Source organism: Misgurnus anguillicaudatus, chromosome 8 (assembly GCF_027580225.2).
Source record: "Misgurnus anguillicaudatus chromosome 8, ASM2758022v2, whole genome shotgun sequence".
Lineage (NCBI taxonomy): Eukaryota > Metazoa > Chordata > Actinopteri > Cypriniformes > Cobitidae > Misgurnus > Misgurnus anguillicaudatus.
The window spans coordinates 34,557,518-34,576,822 of NC_073344.2; the positions used below are offsets into that span (position 1 = coordinate 34,557,518).

Genomic DNA, 19,305 nt, shown 5'->3' on the forward strand with positions numbered 1-19,305 from the left:
CTATTTGATATGCAACCACACAGCATAAACGACAGCTTATATTGTAATGACCACAGAGTTGTAAATGTGAATAAAACAGTCTTTAATTTATATATTTTTGCATTCTTTTAGCACACATAGTTAATTCCCTGCAGATTCTGTGGTAGAGGGGGCGGAGCCAGAGTTTGGGTTTGGAATGACATAGGGTCTTCTATTTATTTTTATAAAGTAATGTTTAAATCCCAAAATTATTTTACAGTATCATGATCTGATGTCTCAAGAGCATAAACATTGCAACTGATAAATAACTAAACACCATTGCAGATATCTGTGTAAAACAAATATGGTATACAGTATTGTGATGATTCAGTTTATAAGAACAAGGGGTCATTTTCTTCCTCATACCATACAGAAACAACCACCACCATTATCATGTATAAATCCACACACATATATACAACGCAGGGAAACCGCGGGCATTCACAAAAAAATGTTGTCTTCTCTTGCCGAGAACTGCTTTGGATTGCATAAAAAGGTTAGATTTAAGATGTCGCATTGTGTGCTTGAGAAGGTTGAATGTCCATCGTGATTTTTCCGATTCATCACCCAAAAGAACCCCAGGAAAGAACTTTTAGTGTGCCCATAAGATCTTATTTTTCCATGACAAGCTGTTACCACCATCTTCAGTCTGGTCTGGACTCAGATGAGCAGTGGACTTTCTGTATTGGCATCACCAGCTTTTGGCTTAGTAACTGGCACGTTCTGAAGACTGACGCCACCATCTGACCAACGTTCATGTCCGAGGTGGTTGTTTGCAGTTTGGGTTACCTGAACACTCCTACGTTTATCGATAAGGCCACCTCTGGTTTCCGGTTCTTAGTTGGGCCGAACTTCTTGGGGCCTGTGTTTTGTGTACAGTCCTCAACGGCAGTGTGCCCCCTAGTGGACAACATCAAACCAAAGGAGTCACATTGTTGTCTTTATCAACAATGCAACAAAAATGTTTTTCAGAAGCAAGCATAACAACCAAGAGCACCTAAACGTTAAAGCAGATCGCTGTAGATAGCTCATTAAGTCAATACACAATTAATATTGCAAGAAAGCATAAATGTGTAAAAAAGAAATGTCCCCTTGTTTTATGATTGGTTGCCTCCTCCCTGAGTCTCTGCTGACCAATCTCATCCTGCAGAGTGCTGAATTCTTTATTAGTGTCTATTAACAGATTCTACATAGAGAGAGAGAGAAAAAGAGAGAGTCAGTTCGAGTTTCATTTTTTGGCGTCCATTTTAAATCTGACACACCGCTTCTTTAAACTAACTTTTAAAAAAACTCTCCCAACACTTGTTTAAATGAAAGCTTCTTCATTTAGTTTACCTTGACACCTATAATATCCCCATCTTTCAGGTAGAAAGGAGCTGCCTGTAGACTTTCAGCTTTTCTCTTCTTCTTTCTTTTTGAGACCTGTTGAGTCTGTGATTTTACAGCAGGGTTAATACACTTCATAAAACACATAATCCATGTACTTGATGCTGATAAACAGCTTATTCACAGTACCAAGCTACCTTTAGTTTCACAACATCCATGTCAGGACTACTGTATATGAGGAGTTCAGATGCAAAAACCTCTAAACCTCTAAACACCAATACTCATTTGAAACGCATCTCTCTAGTCACATGTGCACAGCTTTCCTCACCCAGTTGGAGATGGGCATCCAGGTGTGTTTGTCAGGCAGGTGTTTAGCCAGAATCAGGTTGTCAGGGGTGAGACCATACTGAGCGGCCAGAGCAGCGTACAGGCCTTTAGCCGTCCCGTCACGGCCAGTGTCCCACAAAAACTCCTCCGAGGGATAATACGCCTTCTCTCCGGGCACCCCCACCTGAACCGTCAGCAGTATATCCTTCAGTCTAAAAAGTAAAAAAAAGTTTTTCTGTCTAACGATACATTGTTTCTTGATTTATTATTATTACTGACAAATGTTCTCACCCCAGGTCCTCTTCTTTCATCAACCTCTGAACGCACAACTCCACCCCATTCCCCAGCTTCAGTTTCCTGCAGGAGGACAACATTTACCCAACAAATAAAGTTTCAAGCTTGTATTTTAGTAAGCAGGGTGCCCAAGTGGCCCAACGAGAACTTCCAGAAAGGAATTAAGACAAAACTATCAACCTGAGTGTCTGCTGTTTTCCTCGAAGTATCCTGGTCAGGTTTTTTCCCTCCAGCAGCCATACACGCAGGAATGCAGGGCTGGGCACACATACATCCTGAAGGGCTGGCAAAGTCATCACCTGTCAAAGGTTAGAAATAATTTTCTCAGTGATAGGTGGGGTTTGCGGGACTGTTTCTGGAGATTAGAGCCCTCAATTGCACAAATTGAGCGATGTGAATGACGCAAATTGTGCGATGCGAATGACGCGAATAGGGCGCTGCGAATGAAGCGAATTGGGTGATGCGAATGACGCAAATTGGCCCTTGCGAATGATGCAAATTGGCCCTTGCAAATGACGCAAATTGGCCCTTGCAAATGACGCAAATTGGCCCTTGCAAATGACGCAAATTGGCCCTTGCAAATGACGCAAATTGGCCCTTGCGAATGACGCAAATTGGCCCTTTCGAATGACGCTAATTGGCCCTTGCGAATGACGCTAATTGGCCCTTGCGAATGACGCTAATTGGGCGATGCGAATGATGCGAATTGGCCCATGCGAATGGCGCGAATTTGGCGATGCGAATGACGCGAATTGGGCGATGCGAATGACGCGAATTGGGCGATGCGAATGACGCGAATTGGGGGATGCGAATGGCGCGAATTGGGCGATGCGAATGACGCGAATTGGGCGATGCGAATGACGCGAAATGGCCCATGCGAATGACGCTAATTGGGTGATGCGAATGACGCGAATTGGCCCATGCGAATGGCGCGAATTTGGCAATGCGAATGACGCGAATTGGGCGATGCAAATGGCACGAATTGGCCCATGCGAATGACACGAATTGGCCCATGCGAATGACGCTAATTGGGTGATGCGAATGACGCGAATTGGCCCATGCGAATGGCGCGAATTGGGCGATGCGAATGGCGCGAATTGGACGATGCGAATGACGCAAACTATACAATAAGAATGACACAAATTGGCCCATGCGAATGAGGCGAATTGGCCCTTGCGAATGGCGCGAATTGGAAGATGCGAATGACGCAAATTATACAATAAGAATGACACAAATTGGCCCATGCGAATGAGGCGAATTGGCCCTTGCGAATGCCGCAAATTGGGCGATGCGAATGACGCGAACTGGACGATGCGAATGACGCGAACTGGACGATGCGAATGACGCGAACTGGACAATGCAAATGATGCGATCTGGACGATGCAAATGACGCAATCTGGCCAATGCAAATAATGCGAATACATGCACTATTCGCCTCAAGTGCATTTTCACACTAAATTGAAAATATTTACCTCAAGTGCAAACTTTGCATGACATGGAGTTAAATACCGCAAGTAATCTAGAGCGAGGAACACACTGCTTCACGTTTGGTGTGTACTCAGCACAAGAGTATTAGTAGGCATACCAAAATTATTACACTGACCAGCGGGCCACCTTTACCCTGCACATGCACTAAAAAATACAAAATGTAGTAGGGCTGGGCAATGAGAGGACTCAAAACTGGATAGCGTTAAAATTATTTTATAAATTATATACAAAGGATTCTGTCCAGCCTTGTAAATGAGAGAAAAGTAAATGAGTGCCGTTAGATTTTTTTTAGCAAGACCAACCTGAGTCTTGAGATCGTCAAGTGAAGCCTCATCTGATATCTCAACATATCCAACGAATCTCATCTCCGATCCAGACCACTCTGAGACACAAAAACATAGGTTCATACTGTAGGTTCAACCCCAAGGGAACACACATACTGATCAGATACATGCCTTGTAATGCACTTTATGGATAAACGCATTTGCCAAATGCATAAATGTAACATGAATGTAAAAGGTATGGTTAATCTCATAAGCGTACGTGAGGGTCTATGTACAGGGAGTGTGATTCAATTTTCGTCATCAGAAAAGTGCACTTGTAAGTACTGTATCAACACTGCCAGAGTTTTTAAACCCTGCATACATTGTACTTGAAGATCGCACATGTGCCTGCAGGAGAATGTAGTACAGTATGTAGCCCTGGAGATGCAATGCATTTTGTCGCAATGCGTATGCGTCAATTGTCTGTGTACACGTACAAGTTAAATAAACTATACTTTGCAAAGGAGAGTTCGACTATACGCGTACGTTCACATACACGAAAACAACAAACAGACTATACTTTTTTAGGTTTAAAGTCTAACCTGTGGCCGACATCTTGATGCTTTGAGATTCTGCTTCTAGGTTGATCTCTGGAATACTGGGGTTATCAAACGTATCCATGTACATCCTGATAGGCAGCTTAAGGTAACCCTGACAATCAAGTGAGAAAACACAGGTGTCATTTTTTAAAAGTTTGATTTCTTTTTAAGCTCACAATTTATTTTTTCTAAAGCAAGAATGCACCTTTGGAGGAAGTCGCCCTTCCACCAGCACCAGTGTGTCTCCGTGGTTAACCTTTGCCTCTTTCAGAGATGCATTCTTGGAAACAAGTAAAATAGTTAAAAATAAAGCAAAAAAAAAAAAAACCAATCAACCTCACTTGCTAGTTGGTTGTTAGGCAACCATTGTATCCTACCTCATCCATAAGGGGTTCTCCAATCTCTTCACACCAATCCAGGCTTCTTAAGTGCCACGCATCACCTGGAGAGATGCTACATTAATAAAGCTGATCGTGTTAAATTGCCATTTAATCCGAACATTATAAACATTTTTACCTTCAAGCCTTGCCATGTGCAACATTTCCTTAAGGCACTGCAAAAACAAGCAGCAACATTTTAAAACATCACATTTACTAAATTGTCTATAATTGTGACAGTACATCTTTAAATGCTCACCTCTTTAACAGTTAAAGACTCATCTACAATAATCTCCAGCTCCTGACCAGCAGAAGGCACTAGACCAACACTGAAGTACAAGAACAACTGCAAAGAAAAAAAAAATTCTAAAAGGGATACAGCAAATACTGAAAAATGTTGCATTTAGGGTTAGGTTTGGGGGTAGGATAAGGACGAAAAGCGGTTCTGGCTAGATGGGATACAGCTACAGCCTAAATCCCATAAAATGTTGGGTTTGGGTTCTGGCTAGATGGATACAGTTACAACCTAAATCTAGTAAAATGTTTTGCTAAGGGTTAGGTTTGGAGGTAGGATTAAGATGAAAAATCGGTTCTGGCTAGATGGGATACAGCTATGGCCTAAATTCTGTGAAATGTTGGGTTTAGGGTCACATTTGGGGTAGGATTAGGATGAAAAAGCGGTTCTGGCTACAGGGGATACAGCTACGGCCTAAATCCTCTGAAATGTTGGGTTTAGGTTCTGGCTAGATGGGATACAGCTACGGCCAAAATCTAATGAAATATTTTGCTTAGGGTTAGGTTTGGAGGTAGGATTAAGATGAAAAAGCGGTTCTGGCTAGATGGGCTACAGCTACGGCCTAAATCCTGTGAAATGTTGGGTTTAGGGTTATGTTTTGGGGTAGGATAAGGACGAAAAGCGGTTCTGGCTAGATAGGATACAGCTACAGCCTAAATCCTGTAATATGTTGGGTTTAGGTTCTGGCTAGATGGATACAGTTACAGCCTCAATCCAGTAAAATGTTTTGCTAAGGGTTAGGTTTGGAGGTAGGATTAAGATGAAAAATCGGTTCTGGCTAGATGGGATACAGCTATGGCCTAAATCCTGTGAAATGTTGGGTTTAGGGTCACGTTTGGGGTAGGATTAGGATGAAAAAGCAGTTCTGGCTAGATGGGATATAGCTACGGCCTAAATCTTCTGAAATGTTGGGTTTAGGGTTAGGTTTGGAGGTAGGATTAAGAGGAAAAAACGGTTCTGGCTAGATGGGATACAGCTACAGCCTAAATCCTGTAAAATGTTGGGTTTACGTTCTGGCTAGATGGATACAGTTACGGCCAAAATCCAACGGAATGTTTTTCTTAGGGTTAGGTTTGGAGGTAGGATTAAGATGAAAAAGCGGTTCTGGCTAGATGGGATACAGCTACAGCCTAAATCCTGTAAAATGTTGGGTTTAGGGTTACGTTTGGGGATAGGTTTAGGATGAAAAAAGCAGTTATGGCTAGAATGGATACAGCTACGGCCTAAATCTTGTGAAATGTTGGGTTTAGGGTTACGTTTGTGGGTAGCTTTAGGATGAAAAAAGCGGTTATGGCTAGATGGGATACAGCTATGGCCTAAATTCCATGAAATGTTGGGTTTAGGTTCACGTTTGTGGGTTAGGATTAGAATGAAAAGGCGGTTCTGGCAAGATGGGATACAGCTACGGCCTAAATCCTGTAAAATGTTGGGTTTAGGGTCACATTTTGGGTAGGATTAGGATGAAAAAGCGGTTCTGGCTAGAATGGATACAGCTACGGCCTAAATCTTGTGAAATGTTGGGTTTAGGGTTAGGTTTGGAGGTAGGATAAAGAGGAAAAAATGGTTCTAACTAGATGAGATACAGCTATGGCCTAAATTCTGTGAAATGTTGGGTTTAGGGTCACGTTTGTGGGTTAGGATTAGAATGAAAAGGCTAGATGGGATAAAGCTACGGAACTAAATCCCGTGAAAGATTGTGTTCAGAGTTAGGTTTGGGGGTAGGAGTAGGATAAAAACAGTGCTCATCTGGCCAAATGTCACTGCTTGCTGTATCCCTTCTAGCCACAACCTCATTACATTTGGTCAATTACATTTGAATAGTTTCTTAGGATTACATTTTTTCTTAAAGAGATAGTTCACCCAAAAATGAACATTATGTCATCATTTACTCTCTCTCTCTCTCTCTCATGTTGTTCTAAACCTGTATGAGTTTCTTCAGTGTGTTAAACACAAAAGGAGATATTTTAATAAAGGATGGTAAGCACACAGGTGATGGCACCCATTGACTTCCATTGTAGGAAAAACAAAAACAATGGATGCAAATAGGTGGGTGATTCTCACGAAACCATTGAAACACCACGGCACTAATGATTTTAGCTTTAAAATGTGTAATATAGTAACATTAAAAAGCATCAGAATTAACACAATACTGTGTTCTACCTTGCACAATGTGTGATTTCAACATAAGAATTTATAATTGTAAATTTTATCTCATTTTCTGCTGAAATTCTCATTACCGCAATGTGTCCGGCTGTGTTTGAACATGCGTTATGTTGTAATTTAATAAAATTAACACAAAAATATTAAGAAAAAAAATAAATTGATGTTTTGCTAGACTACTTTAGATGACAGAAAAAATATTTACTGAATATTCATGTATAATAATAATGAAGAACAATTAGGAAAATGATTTGTCCATGCCTGATGTTCTCATCCTCCGCAACACTTTTTGAGAACAGTTTAAGCACACATACAGAATTTTAATAAAGTTTGATTTTGAGTGACCAAGCACATGGACCAGTTACTTCAAGATGGCTACCAGGTAAGATCATTTTTTTACAGTTAATTTGAAATATTGTCTTGTCAGAATGCTTACACAACATTTTGATTATCATTACCGCAACAGATGCTTATTAAATGTTAATTGAATTAATAGAAGCATAATACTTTGATTTTAAATGCATGTGCAGAATCTACAAATTATGTTCATTCAGGTTTATCATGTCATTTTGAAAATATGTCAGTGTTGATGTTTTCTGACTGTTGCGGTAATGAGATTTTTTAGGACTAAATTTTTAAATTATGTTACAAAAAGTGTTAAATGATAAGTAAAAGTTTTTAAATTAATGTTCCCATTTACTCCAGACTTTGTTTTTCAATGTCTGGTGGGAAAAAAAGTAAATTTAAGCAATTTTTACATTTTCATGCTTGACATTTTTAAAACCAAGTTTTCGTGAGAATCACCCAGGTACCAGTCAACTATTTTCTTACACTGTCAAAAATAAAGGTACGAAGCTGTCACTGGGGCAGTACCCTTTAAAAAAGGTCCTGATATGTACCATTTAGGTACAAATATGTTCCTTTAAAGGTACATTTTGGCAGTTCAAAGTACTAATATGCACTCTTTGGGTACAAAGGTGTACCTTTTTGAAAGGGTACTGTCCCAGTGACAACTTTTGTACCTTTATTTCTGAGAGTGTACTGGATGAGTAAATAATGACAACATTTTCATCTATAGGTGAACTATCCCTATGTAAGTAATTTACTTTAAATAAAATTCAGCTAAAATGCACCTGTTGTGCTGCTGGCGCTGCTCCGGGGCACAGATAGAGCGACGTCATCAACCTGATCCCTGCATCCCGAACAGTCAGATGCTCATGCGCTAAAGACACGTGAACATATTTAACAAGTTAACTTTTAATGTTACGGCATTCGGGGTGATGGTGGTATATCTGAGAAGGTACCTGGAGGCAAAAGTTTTCCAGTTCGATCCATTTGTCTCAGACAGCACTCCACACCTGATTGTAAACAAAACATCGCATGAGCTCCTTCTCTAGATGTAACATTAAGCATGTAGCATGTTGAAATGCTATTGGTGGTCATTATTAAGTGCTGTTACCGCTGAGTTTATCCTGGAGGTGAAGTTCCTCAAGAGCTTTGTCCTTCACTTCAGACAGCAGCTATAAAAGTCATGCACAAAAAATCAGTACAAACTCGACAAATCGTATACAACAGTCTGTATGTGTGCATCCGTTTACCATGTTCCCTGAGGCGGAGACTTTACTCCTCTTTTTCTCCTGTTCCTCCTCTTCCTGCCTCATTCCATTCTGTGGACAAAACTCCACCTGCAGCCATCGACAGTCTGAGGGCGTCGTCACCGTAACCATGTCACCATTGACGCTAAACATACTGTGGAGAAAAACCCCAACAGTATCCAAATGCAACCCAACATGAGAATGAGTCTAGGAACAAATTCAAATGCATATGTATGTGTTGTAAATTAGGCAGAACCTTTTTCACAAGAAGTACAAAAAAATGTATGCAATAATTTCGGAATGAGACCAAACTGATCTGGGGCACCATTCACTCCATAGTTTTATTTTTCCTACTGTGGAAGTCAATGGTGCCCCAGAACATTCTTTAAAATATCTTCCTTTGTGTTTAGCAAAACAAAGATGTCTAGGATCCATTTTTACAATATCCTACAATACATACTAAGAACCTAGTTAGATATTTAGTGGCATCTATGTAAATCTAACAGAGGTAGAATATGGTTTCCTAACCTAGTGTCCAGTTCCTCCGGCTGCAGGAGCAATAGGGCGTCCCCATCCTTCAGAGACAACTCTCTCAGTGTCCTCTGCAGGTCCTGAGGTGGAAAAACCCTCCAGCCACTGGCACCGCCTCCAGTTGCCCCAGGGCGACTCTGTTCCTGGCACAGCATGGCCTCTTGGGGTCCTAAGGCCTCGAGCACCGCACCCAGTGTGGCCCCACCAGCAAAGCCTTTCATGGATCGCACCAGACCAGAACCGCCTGTGTCTCCGTCCTCTGACTGATCATCACAACCCAGCTCTTCTGCAGAGGGACGCAAGACAGTCAGTAATACAGGCTCCCATTCAGCCCCAGTTCGAACCACCACACCATTCACCTGAAAGACAGAGAAAGAAAAAATACTCTGGCTTTAAGGGTTTATATATTATTTATTATAATATTTATTTTTTATTATAATTTTACACAGCCACCAGGAGGCGCCACCTAGTTCCTCACCTCTCTTCCATTCCAAACAAAGAGATCAGTGCCATTACACACTCCTGCACTATATAGGGACATCTGGTCATCTGTAACAACACAAGAGATGTAAATGATCACCAAGAATCACAAGATTATGTCATGTAGCTGTTTGATAGTGAGTATGCAGAAGCAAACGTTAACCTGTCAGTGTATCATACAAATGTAAACCAGCTGGCACATTCTTAGCCAGAGTCAAAGCCATGTCTCCTTCCCAAAGATCCTGCATCTACAAACCAATGTCAAAGGTCATTATACTTCAAATAAATGACTACATCCCTATAAAATACCGCTGGTGTTACAGGCTGGTTCTAGAGGGGCTCCGGCCACCTTTAGCCGGTCAGGCTGGAAGACCTGACCCACCAGCTGGATCAGAAGCTTGGCTGGTTTAAGATGGACGTAGCTGGTTTAAGCTGGTCCTCCCAGCCTGACGAGCAAAAAAAGTGTCAAAAACCCCTCCCAAACCAGCCTGCTTAACCAGCTAACACCAGGCTGGGAGACCATCTAAAATCAACCAACCAGGCTGGTTTTAGCTGGTATTTTCATTAGGGATGGCAGTAAGCTGTTTTATGCATAAAGGCTGCTTAATACGGAGATGGGGTGACAGATTAGTGATGCCACCTGGTAAATGGCCAATCGCAAGTCTCCCACAGTCTTCCTGCGATCAAACGTGATTGTGATTATAGAGTCGTTCTCCGGGGCGGTGGGGTGCAAGGCTCCGTTTTCACAGTGGTAATGAGGAGCCAAATGCAGCCGTACTTCAATGCTGTTACTGGTGGCATCAAACTCGGCTCTGGAAGAGACACAAAAGACTTTAAAGTAAGACCAAAAAATGCTAAACTAGTGTGCAAGGGTGTTCAACTGTGAATGAGAAGCCACCTTCTCTGTTGAAGCCTTGCGTTCTCATCTTCCACCATCTTTAGTAGGTGAGGAGGCATTTTGTATGCAGGGTTTCCTATTGCTGTTTAAGACAATAAGACACTTCAATATTTTAACAGTAAAATTGATAAAATATTTATTAGTAAAAATTATGAATTGGCACCACAAACGAACACATAAAGGGCCGAAATTAATATTTTGTATCCAATAAGAGCTTAACGTGGTAGACTACAGCATTCATCATGTTGGATGTGCAGTAGACGTTTAAATATCAAAACTGAAACCATTACACAAGCAAATTAAAAAACAACAACATTCTACTATAATAAATAAATCAGTGACTCTCATATTAACAAATTTAACATTAGACGAAAAATGTACAGTAAAATTTGGTGCTATAAATGATTGAGCACCTTTTACACTTTTTTGCTGGTATATCTGTCACTCCCTAATGCTGCGTTCAGACCAGCCGTGGTAGGGTGTCAAGCGCAAGTGATTTCATTAGCCTCTTTCACACAGTAATTCTGGTAAATTACCATGAATTTACCAGAATGAATATACCAGTAAATACAAAAATGTGCTGTTCACACACGCAGTGGCGTTCCGTTATTTTACCAGTAAGACATTCACACATCAGTATCAAAATACCGGTAAATTCGTTGAGAAAGCGGAAGTACCTGTAGCACGCGGCGAGCTCAGTGTTGTATTTGTAAACAATCCACGTCGTTCATAACCACGGTCCGTATTTTGTTGTTTTCACGTCTGTGGTAAACAGTCGCGAAGTTGCTCATGACCAAACAACATTGAATGAGACGACGTCAAACCGAAAATGCGTTTTTAACAACAGTACTGTTTGCACTTTAGGCTTCACAGAGGGCGTGCTAAGGACGTCGGCAATTCGGCGGTAAGCTGTTTTAACAACTTTGGTGAAAGAAATGTGGACGTAAACTGCAGGTGTGCTCAACTTTCAAGCAGCATGTGTGTGGAAACGTCAGTAAACACTGCGGGGGTAAACGCGTCATCTGTATTAAAACGCTATGATTGGCCCGAAGCTGTCAGCACGGTCTGACGTCGTCCGTCCTAAATGCCGGTAATCTTATAATTTTCGTTCACACACAGCGCTTACCAGTAAATTACTGGTAATCTTACAACCTGTCTTACTGGTAAATTGGGAGCACTGATTTACCGGAAAGGTTCTGTTCACACATGACATGTTAACGGCAATTTACCAGTAAATTACCAGTAAAGACTGTATGTGTGAAAGGGACTAATGTTAAGTCAAAGTTAAGACGTGTTGACGTGTGTCTGGAGGTGTTTAGCTTGGCGCGGTAGACGTGATTTCACCTCATTCGGGCATCTAGTTTGTGCGAATGGCATGAATTTAGCATTTCCGCGGGAGACGCACACATTGAAAAATTTTAACTTTGGTGGGAAAACGCCCCGTGTTACACAATCAGGAGCTAGCTCTAGTAGTGACGTGATTACAGAAAGTGAGCGGAGTCGCAGAAGCCCCTCACATGATGCGAATTTCCACATGAATGTCTCTATAACTAGAATTTCACGCCAGAATGAAGCAAGTACACTCAATTTGACGCCTCAAACGCGTCTGGTGTGAACCCAACATAATACTGGGCAATGTCACAATGATTAAATAATCGTCTCATCGTGATTGTTTGACCTCTTCACAATGATTTCAGATCACCGCAATGATTGCACATCTCTTTAAAAAACACAAGGGGGAGATGCACCGCCTGTATAAACGAGACTGTATCAGATTACTTTTAAATATGTGTTATGTGTATTAATATTTACTGCCTGGTAAATCTTGCAAAAGATTTCATTTAAATAATCACAATAATGTGTGAAAATTATTTCATAAACAAAGAAAAAAAATGTATGAGAATTAAATGTCAAAGCAATAAAACAGACAATTAATCGTAATAATCGTCACAATTTCTTAGACAATTAACCGCCAGCCAAATTTCATAACCGTGACAGCCCTAGTCACGTGTACACACAAAGTACCTTCTGGAGGTCTTTTCATAGTAGACTTCCTGTAGAAGAGCATGTAGGCGCTCTCTTTTCCCTGAAACTGCTTCTCTATGTCCTTCTCTGAAATGGCTGTTACAGTAGAGTCATTTAGGTCAAACCAGTGGCATCCATCAACTGTATCTTCCACTTCTGGCTCCGTGTTGCTGTTGGACAAGGTTGGACTGACGGGTTCTGTCAGCCCAGGTTGTGATGTCACAGGAACGGTCTTCAGAGTGACCCGGGTTCCATTAGAGACCAGCAGAAACACTTCTGGGTGGTTCTGAAGAAACTGTAGGATAAGAGGACCATGGCATGACTCTCTGATTTAGTTACCTCAAAAAGCTGCTTACTGAAACCTTCATACACTCTTTTTATCATCTGCAGTTAAATATCTACTCTAATTTTACATAAGTAGTCCTGGTTCCCTCCTGTAATTTTGTATTGTGGCACTGCTCATTTTGTTGCCTCCTGTATTATAATAATTTACAAAATACTTTTAATCAAAGCCACTTACACAAAATAAATTAAGGAAAATTCAATGTAAAACTAAGATGATAAATCTAACCTTGCTAATGGTGCCGTACTGTTTTTTGTATTTTTTGCTCCAAGGTGTGCCAGTTTTATTCAACAGCTTTTGGCCCAGCTGGTCCACAAGCACACAGTTTGACTCCTCCTGAGAAATGGAAAATAAATCAGTAGGTAAAATGTTCAAAACAATAGTGTTCGGTGTGTAGTTTTGTTCCTTTAATTCAGCTAATTGATTTTTATTGATTCAAATAATTAAAATTAAACATTATATATATGACTCTTGGTTGCACCAAACAGGCTATGATTAGCTCAGCATGGCACTAGCTGGCGTGTTGGGTCTTGAATTGCACTTGTTCTATACATGGAGACAAGATGACAACTCCTGACCACACGCCAAGTCCCAAGTAGATATTGAACATTGGTTTTATGAAGAAAAGTATGAGCAGTAATTTAACACCTCATGTAGCCTTGCAGCTTTTTGGAGTGATGCTGTACCTGAGACAGAATGGCAGTAAGAACAGAAAGTGGATCATCTGTGTCCACGGAGTTCTCATTGTCGCCCTTCTCTTCTTGTACACGGGTCTCTTGTCTCCGGCTCTTTGTCTTAACTTTTACATCTTCCTCCTAACGACAAAACAAAGCAGAGAAATATAGCAAAATGCAAGAGGAGGAAAAGGTTTTGGCAAAGGTTGGGGGTGGAGATATTTACATTTTTGCATTTGGCAGATGCTCTTATAAAAAGACATACAGCACATTACGAGGTATACATTGTATCAGCGGCACGCGTGTTCCCTGGGAGTTAATCCACAATGCTCTACCACTAAACTAAGTCTTAAGTAGCACGTATGTATTTGTAGGAAAAGCCAACAATACATTGTATGGGTCAAAATTATTGATTTTTCTTTTAGGCTGTAAAGATCATGTTTAACTCTTTCGCCGCCATTGACGAGATAACTCGTCAATTAAGAGAAAACGCTTCCCTGCCATTCTGCCGATAACGAGAATTTCCGTCTTTCAGCAATACCACTATTCTCCACCAGGAAAATGCAGGCACATGCTAGCAACTTTTTTTTTAAATGCTGGCGGGGAAAGAGTTAATCAATGAAGATATTTAGTAAATTACCCACCGTAAATATATCAAAAATATATTTATCATTATTAATATGTTTTGCTAAGGACTTCATTTGGACAATTTTAAAGGCAGCTTATATACAGTATATATTTAGATTTTTTTCACCTTCAGGATTTTCAAATAGTCGTTTCTCTGACAAATATTCAACAAACCATACATCAAAGCTTATTTATTTAGCTTTCAAATAATGTATAAATTTAAAACAAATGACCCTTATGGTTTTGTGGTCCAGGGTCACATATTTCATATTTGATATATACTATATATATTTGTACAGGGTTTTTCCTGGCTCAAAATTAGACAGCCCTTTTCATGTGTACCATGGCTCAACCAAACACTTTACAAGCAGCATATCCTAACAGTACCTTAACATATCTTAAAGGGATAGTTCACCCAAAAATGAAAATTATGGCATCATTAATTCACCCTCAAGTTGTTACAAACCTGTACAAATTTCTTTGTTCTGCTGAACAAAAATGAAGATAACAAATGATAGATCTGGGGCACCCTTGATTGAAGTCAATGGTGCCCCAGATCTGCTTGGTTACAAACATTTTTTTTATTATCTTCATTTTTGTTCAGCAGAGTTGGAAACATTGCAAACTGTATTGTAAATATATGTACATATGTATCTATACATTATTTATATATGTATCTATACATTATTTAAACATGCCTGTGAAATCCAAGCTAAAGTGTCAATCTAAATACGATACTAGGAGCATCCAAGTTTACTTTCACATCGATTTCAATCTTTATATTTTTACCAAATGTACTTTACATTATGCAGGATGATTTTATGTAGAAAACAGTAAATCACGCAAATTTGACTTTGGTTGGGGTTTTTTTATAGATAAAGACAGGGTCACATATTTGTACTTTTTACATAAAAACCTAATAAAACACATAATAGTAAAAATTGTCCAATGGTGGTGACAGAAGACAATTGTGAGATCCATGATACTGTGACCATGGACCATACTGTACAGACTGCAAAGAAAGAATGACTCACCGGTGCCTCCCAGTGGCCAAGTTGATCAAGGTCTTTGATGTAAACATGATAATGGCCACCATAACAACCTCCCTTATGTATGATGACAGAGAAGAGCTCGTACGAATACTCAGAGTCTGGCAAGTTGCTCTGTCAAAAACACAGTGTGGGCATATATTTATATTATTTTCATTATTATATTCATGATTATATTCCTGTTCGATGCATTATTGTATCTTGTCATGTTGTTCTAATCTGACAGTAAAAGCTTTCAGTGTACAAGTGTATAGTCTTTGTTTATGAGGCTACTGTAGGTGCTGTTACCTGCTCACAAAACGCTCTGAGGTTAAAGTTGAGTGGAAAAACGTAGCTTCCCGTCTCTTTATAGCGCTCACACTTGACAAAGTCAAAGTTAAACCTCAACAGGGAAATGGTCAGGAAAGGTGGAAGCTTTCTCAATTTAGCAGACTGCAAATAAAGATTTAGCAAAGTTAAACACTTTTATAATGACTGACCTTATCTAAAGTGTGTTACTGTGAACAGCGACACATACAAATCAGGGATGAAGTTTTCTAGTTTCAATGCAGTTTCAAAGGGCTCTTAATGATCCCAAACAAGGCATAAGGGTCTTATCTAGTGAAACAATCTTCATTTTCACCAAAATAAATTATTCTCGACTGAACAAAAAAGACACAAATCTTGGATGACATGAGAGTGAGTAAATTATCAGAATTTTTTATGAAAGTGGAGTAAGATCTGGGATGACAAAATCACAAGCTAAAACAATAAAAAAATCTAACTGGCCGTGAGGGTCAACGACTGACCTTAGCAGCCCTGACCAGCTGGTCACATCTGCTGCAGCGATACAGGTTATTACCCTCAAAGAGCTCCTCATCAACAAACATGTTCCACAGCGCCTCCTCTAATCCACTCACACCCCTCACTGACACGGTCAGGTCCAGAAAATCCTCCTGAGACAGAGCAAGGTAAAGTGAAGTAAATTAAAGTGTAATGAACTCAAGTGAATTAAATTAAAATGAATTGAATTAAAGTGAATTGAACTGAAATCGTGCCAAACAACTAAAGTACACACACACACACACACACACACACACACTCCCATCTGACCTGTCTCTCACTGATATTGCCACACTCCTTGCAGGTGATCTGGTTGACAAGCGTCCCGTGGTACAGGCGGTGTATGAGGCTGCTGCCCAATGTGCCCACTAAAGAGCTTTCTAAAGCACAGAACAGGATCCGGTTCAGTTCCTGAACGTCCTGCTGAGCCGTTTCCTAAAGACAGAACCAAAACATTAATAATAAAAAATCTTATTTTTATAAGATAACCATCTATTCTCACTCTTTTTGACTTGGTTTTACACTATTCTTTAAAACTAGACTACTAATGTATGTTCTATAGAGACGTCACAGACTTGACTAGTTGATTCCTAATACAAATAATTAGGGCTGGGCAAAAAAAAAAAATTTTTCGATTAATCGTTTTTTAAAACGTGGTCGATTCAAAATCGATTCTCAAAGAGCAGAATCGATTTTTTTCTTTCATATTTATTTCCGCAAACATTGAACGTAAGATAAACGTTAATCTAATTACTAGTCTTCTCCACTTGATGTTACCCTCTTTTTTGCCTTGCACGATGTTACCAAGGAGCGAGAGGCGAGCTTGTCATTCATTCATTCAGTGCTTAAAATGGCGGTTTCAGGTGCTTCAGCATGGTAACTTTTACCTTTCAACTTTACATGTGCCAACCATCTGCGGGTGTGTAATTATCAGATCCAATTTGAGCTTTAGAGGCATTAAAAAAATGTACTTGTGCAACTACACAGCGATACGCGAACCAAAAGTGATGTATTATCAAAATCATTATATATTCTTTTTTGGTTAATTTTATCAGTAACACTTGAGTCCTTTAAAAATGGTTGATTACTAGTAAATTATAAAGTATAAAAATATGCGTAGATTAAAGGCTCTTTCGCTGGAATGAACTTATCTCCCATGTTGACACGGGTATACAATTAAACTGAAATTTCATTACAACTGCCACTAGGGGGCGAACTCCGACATACTCATCCGAATGTAGTGTACAATGGAAGGGCGGTTTAGCCTATACATCTTTAGAATATAAAAAAAAGAAAACAGGAAGTGCAATTTTAGTCATAAGGAGAATATGGTCTATATGTTGTCAATACTTGAAATGTAAAAAAATGATAAAAGTTAAACAGTTATAGACCCTTTTGTACACAGTGATGAGGTGGCAGCGTATGCGCACGCATTTTGGCAAGGGAAGTATGGTAAGAATCAACAGTGAAGCAACACAGATAGAGAAAGTCATGTTAAAAAGTTGACTTTATCAACATTTTCAACACAGCTACCAGATCCGTGTACTATAGTGGAGTGGATAGAAGACGTTAGCAAACGGCCAAAAATAAAGTTGCCAGATACGTATATTAGTATATTATATTAGTGCAACCAAACGCAACAACCAGACATTTTGATGCTGGGAACCCGTTTTAATAAAATTTTAGTTGCTAACACATTAGAACCAATGGGGAATAACACCACTTCTGTTGCCAAAATGGGCACGCAGGCTATTTGATCACATGCGCTGTAAAAGGGTCTGTAAACAAAAGAAGTTTAAGAGCTCTGCCGAGAGTTGCTAGTTGCTTTTGGAAAGCAGCATCTGTGTATAACGGCAAGTGAAAACAAACCATACAAGGCTTTGTACCTCATTGTTGGTCCATCCAAAACTGTCTGTCAGATCTGTTGTAGAGGCCGTCTGTTCGTCCGCCAGCAAAAGATGAGCAAACAGTCTCTGAAGCTCCAGTGGTATCACACGGACCTGAGACAATACATCACAAATATGATTTCCTTTTCAAACACATTTAAAAGCTTTTATTCATCTCCACCTATAGTGTTGCTCTTCCCCACACACACCTTTGCCTCCGGTTTGTCTTTGTCAGCCAGACACCCTAATTCATCCGGTCCAAGGCTGAACAGTTCCTCTGTAAGAGATAGTTTTATGTCACATAGGTAAAACATTATGCAGTAAAATAAACTTATTTAAAATCTCAACTCACCTCTAAACTCAGGTGTGAACAGAAGGGTCTGGATCAGGGAGTTGAGGTAACAGGTGCCACCCTGATTCTTGATCCCGCAGAGTTTGACTTTACCTCTGGGGGGAGGAGGCTCAGACTCTCTCCCCTTTACTGCATTACCTGTCCCAGGTGTGGAGGAAAACCCTTCGCCGTCTTCCTCGAACAGATCCCCGAACATCTTCACAAAACTTAGTATCGATATACCTCCTGCTCTTTAACTGAACCGAGTTTCGTTTACACGGAAAACTGAAAGTTTCACCTATTGCTATCTCATCTTTGTCTTTCCCAGCTCACGATTGACAATCGCCGGGCTCACTCTAGAATAAGATGATTTTACAGGATTAAACATCGCTTTAATAAACCAACCGAGGGACAAAATGCTCCTTTCCTGTTTGAACACACTGGGTCAATCACAGGTGTCGTGAGTCCTCAAAAAGCAAAGTGGAAATCTGAGGTGACTGCGCTACTGCTTCCATATTTCATCAGGTTTCGATAACAGTTGCTGTATTAGTTCCGTATTTGACGTATTTACCAAATGATTTCTTAAACGCGATAGTTTAATCCGAATCAAACAACTGTTTAATAGTGATAAATGGAGAAATTAAATCGGTTTACATGAGTATTCATGTTTAAGGACGCAGCCATGTTTCGTCGATGGATGCGTCGGGCCGCGGTGCATTGTTGTACTTGTAGTTCTCAAAACTGACGGCTCTCATTCATGCGAGTTACCTTGTTTATCTTATAAAACTACATGTTTCCTGCAGCACAGTGTGATTTGCCTTGATGGGTTTTGTAGTTTAAAACTTTTCGATTACAGTTGTATTTATATAAAATCACTGTTATTCCACACTATAATGT

The 19,305-nt window shown here is 40.1% G+C and overlaps 1 protein-coding gene across 1 annotated transcript; it reads right to left on the minus strand.

The window, feature by feature from the left end:
* Window positions 1–65: 65 nt before the first annotated feature.
* Window positions 66–19,128, minus strand: usp40 (ubiquitin specific peptidase 40). The gene is made up of 31 exons (XM_073870762.1): window positions 18,430–19,128; window positions 18,287–18,354; window positions 18,078–18,191; window positions 16,462–16,626; window positions 16,158–16,304; window positions 15,658–15,801; window positions 15,355–15,483; window positions 13,706–13,834; window positions 13,248–13,355; window positions 12,677–12,971; window positions 10,652–10,733; window positions 10,394–10,565; window positions 9,917–10,001; window positions 9,752–9,822; window positions 9,271–9,632; window positions 8,746–8,896; window positions 8,607–8,667; window positions 8,452–8,505; window positions 8,281–8,369; window positions 4,952–5,038; window positions 4,832–4,868; window positions 4,693–4,757; window positions 4,521–4,595; window positions 4,319–4,427; window positions 3,756–3,835; window positions 2,146–2,264; window positions 1,963–2,028; window positions 1,673–1,883; window positions 1,354–1,449; window positions 1,107–1,204; window positions 66–915 (listed from the first exon to the last, which is right to left on the minus strand). Exons 1-31 carry the CDS (start codon window positions 18,623–18,625, stop codon window positions 804–806), a joined length of 3,777 nt encoding a protein of 1,258 aa, XP_073726863.1. The 5' UTR covers window positions 18,626–19,128; the 3' UTR covers window positions 66–803.
* Window positions 19,129–19,305: the final 177 nt, after the last annotated feature.

Excerpts from the sequence above, each read along its gene's own strand:
- usp40 (XM_073870762.1), bottom strand. The coding sequence starts at position 18,625 with ATGTTCGGGGATCTGTTCGAGGAAGACGGCGAAGGGTTTTCCTCCACA. Across the intron at positions 4,428-4,520 it reads AAGGGCGACTTCCTCCAAAG|GGTTACCTTAAGCTGCCTAT; the intron begins GTGCATTCTTGC and ends CTTGATTGTCAG. Across the intron at positions 2,265-3,755 it reads TTGACGATCTCAAGACTCAG|GTGATGACTTTGCCAGCCCT; the intron begins GTTGGTCTTGCT and ends AACCTTTGACAG.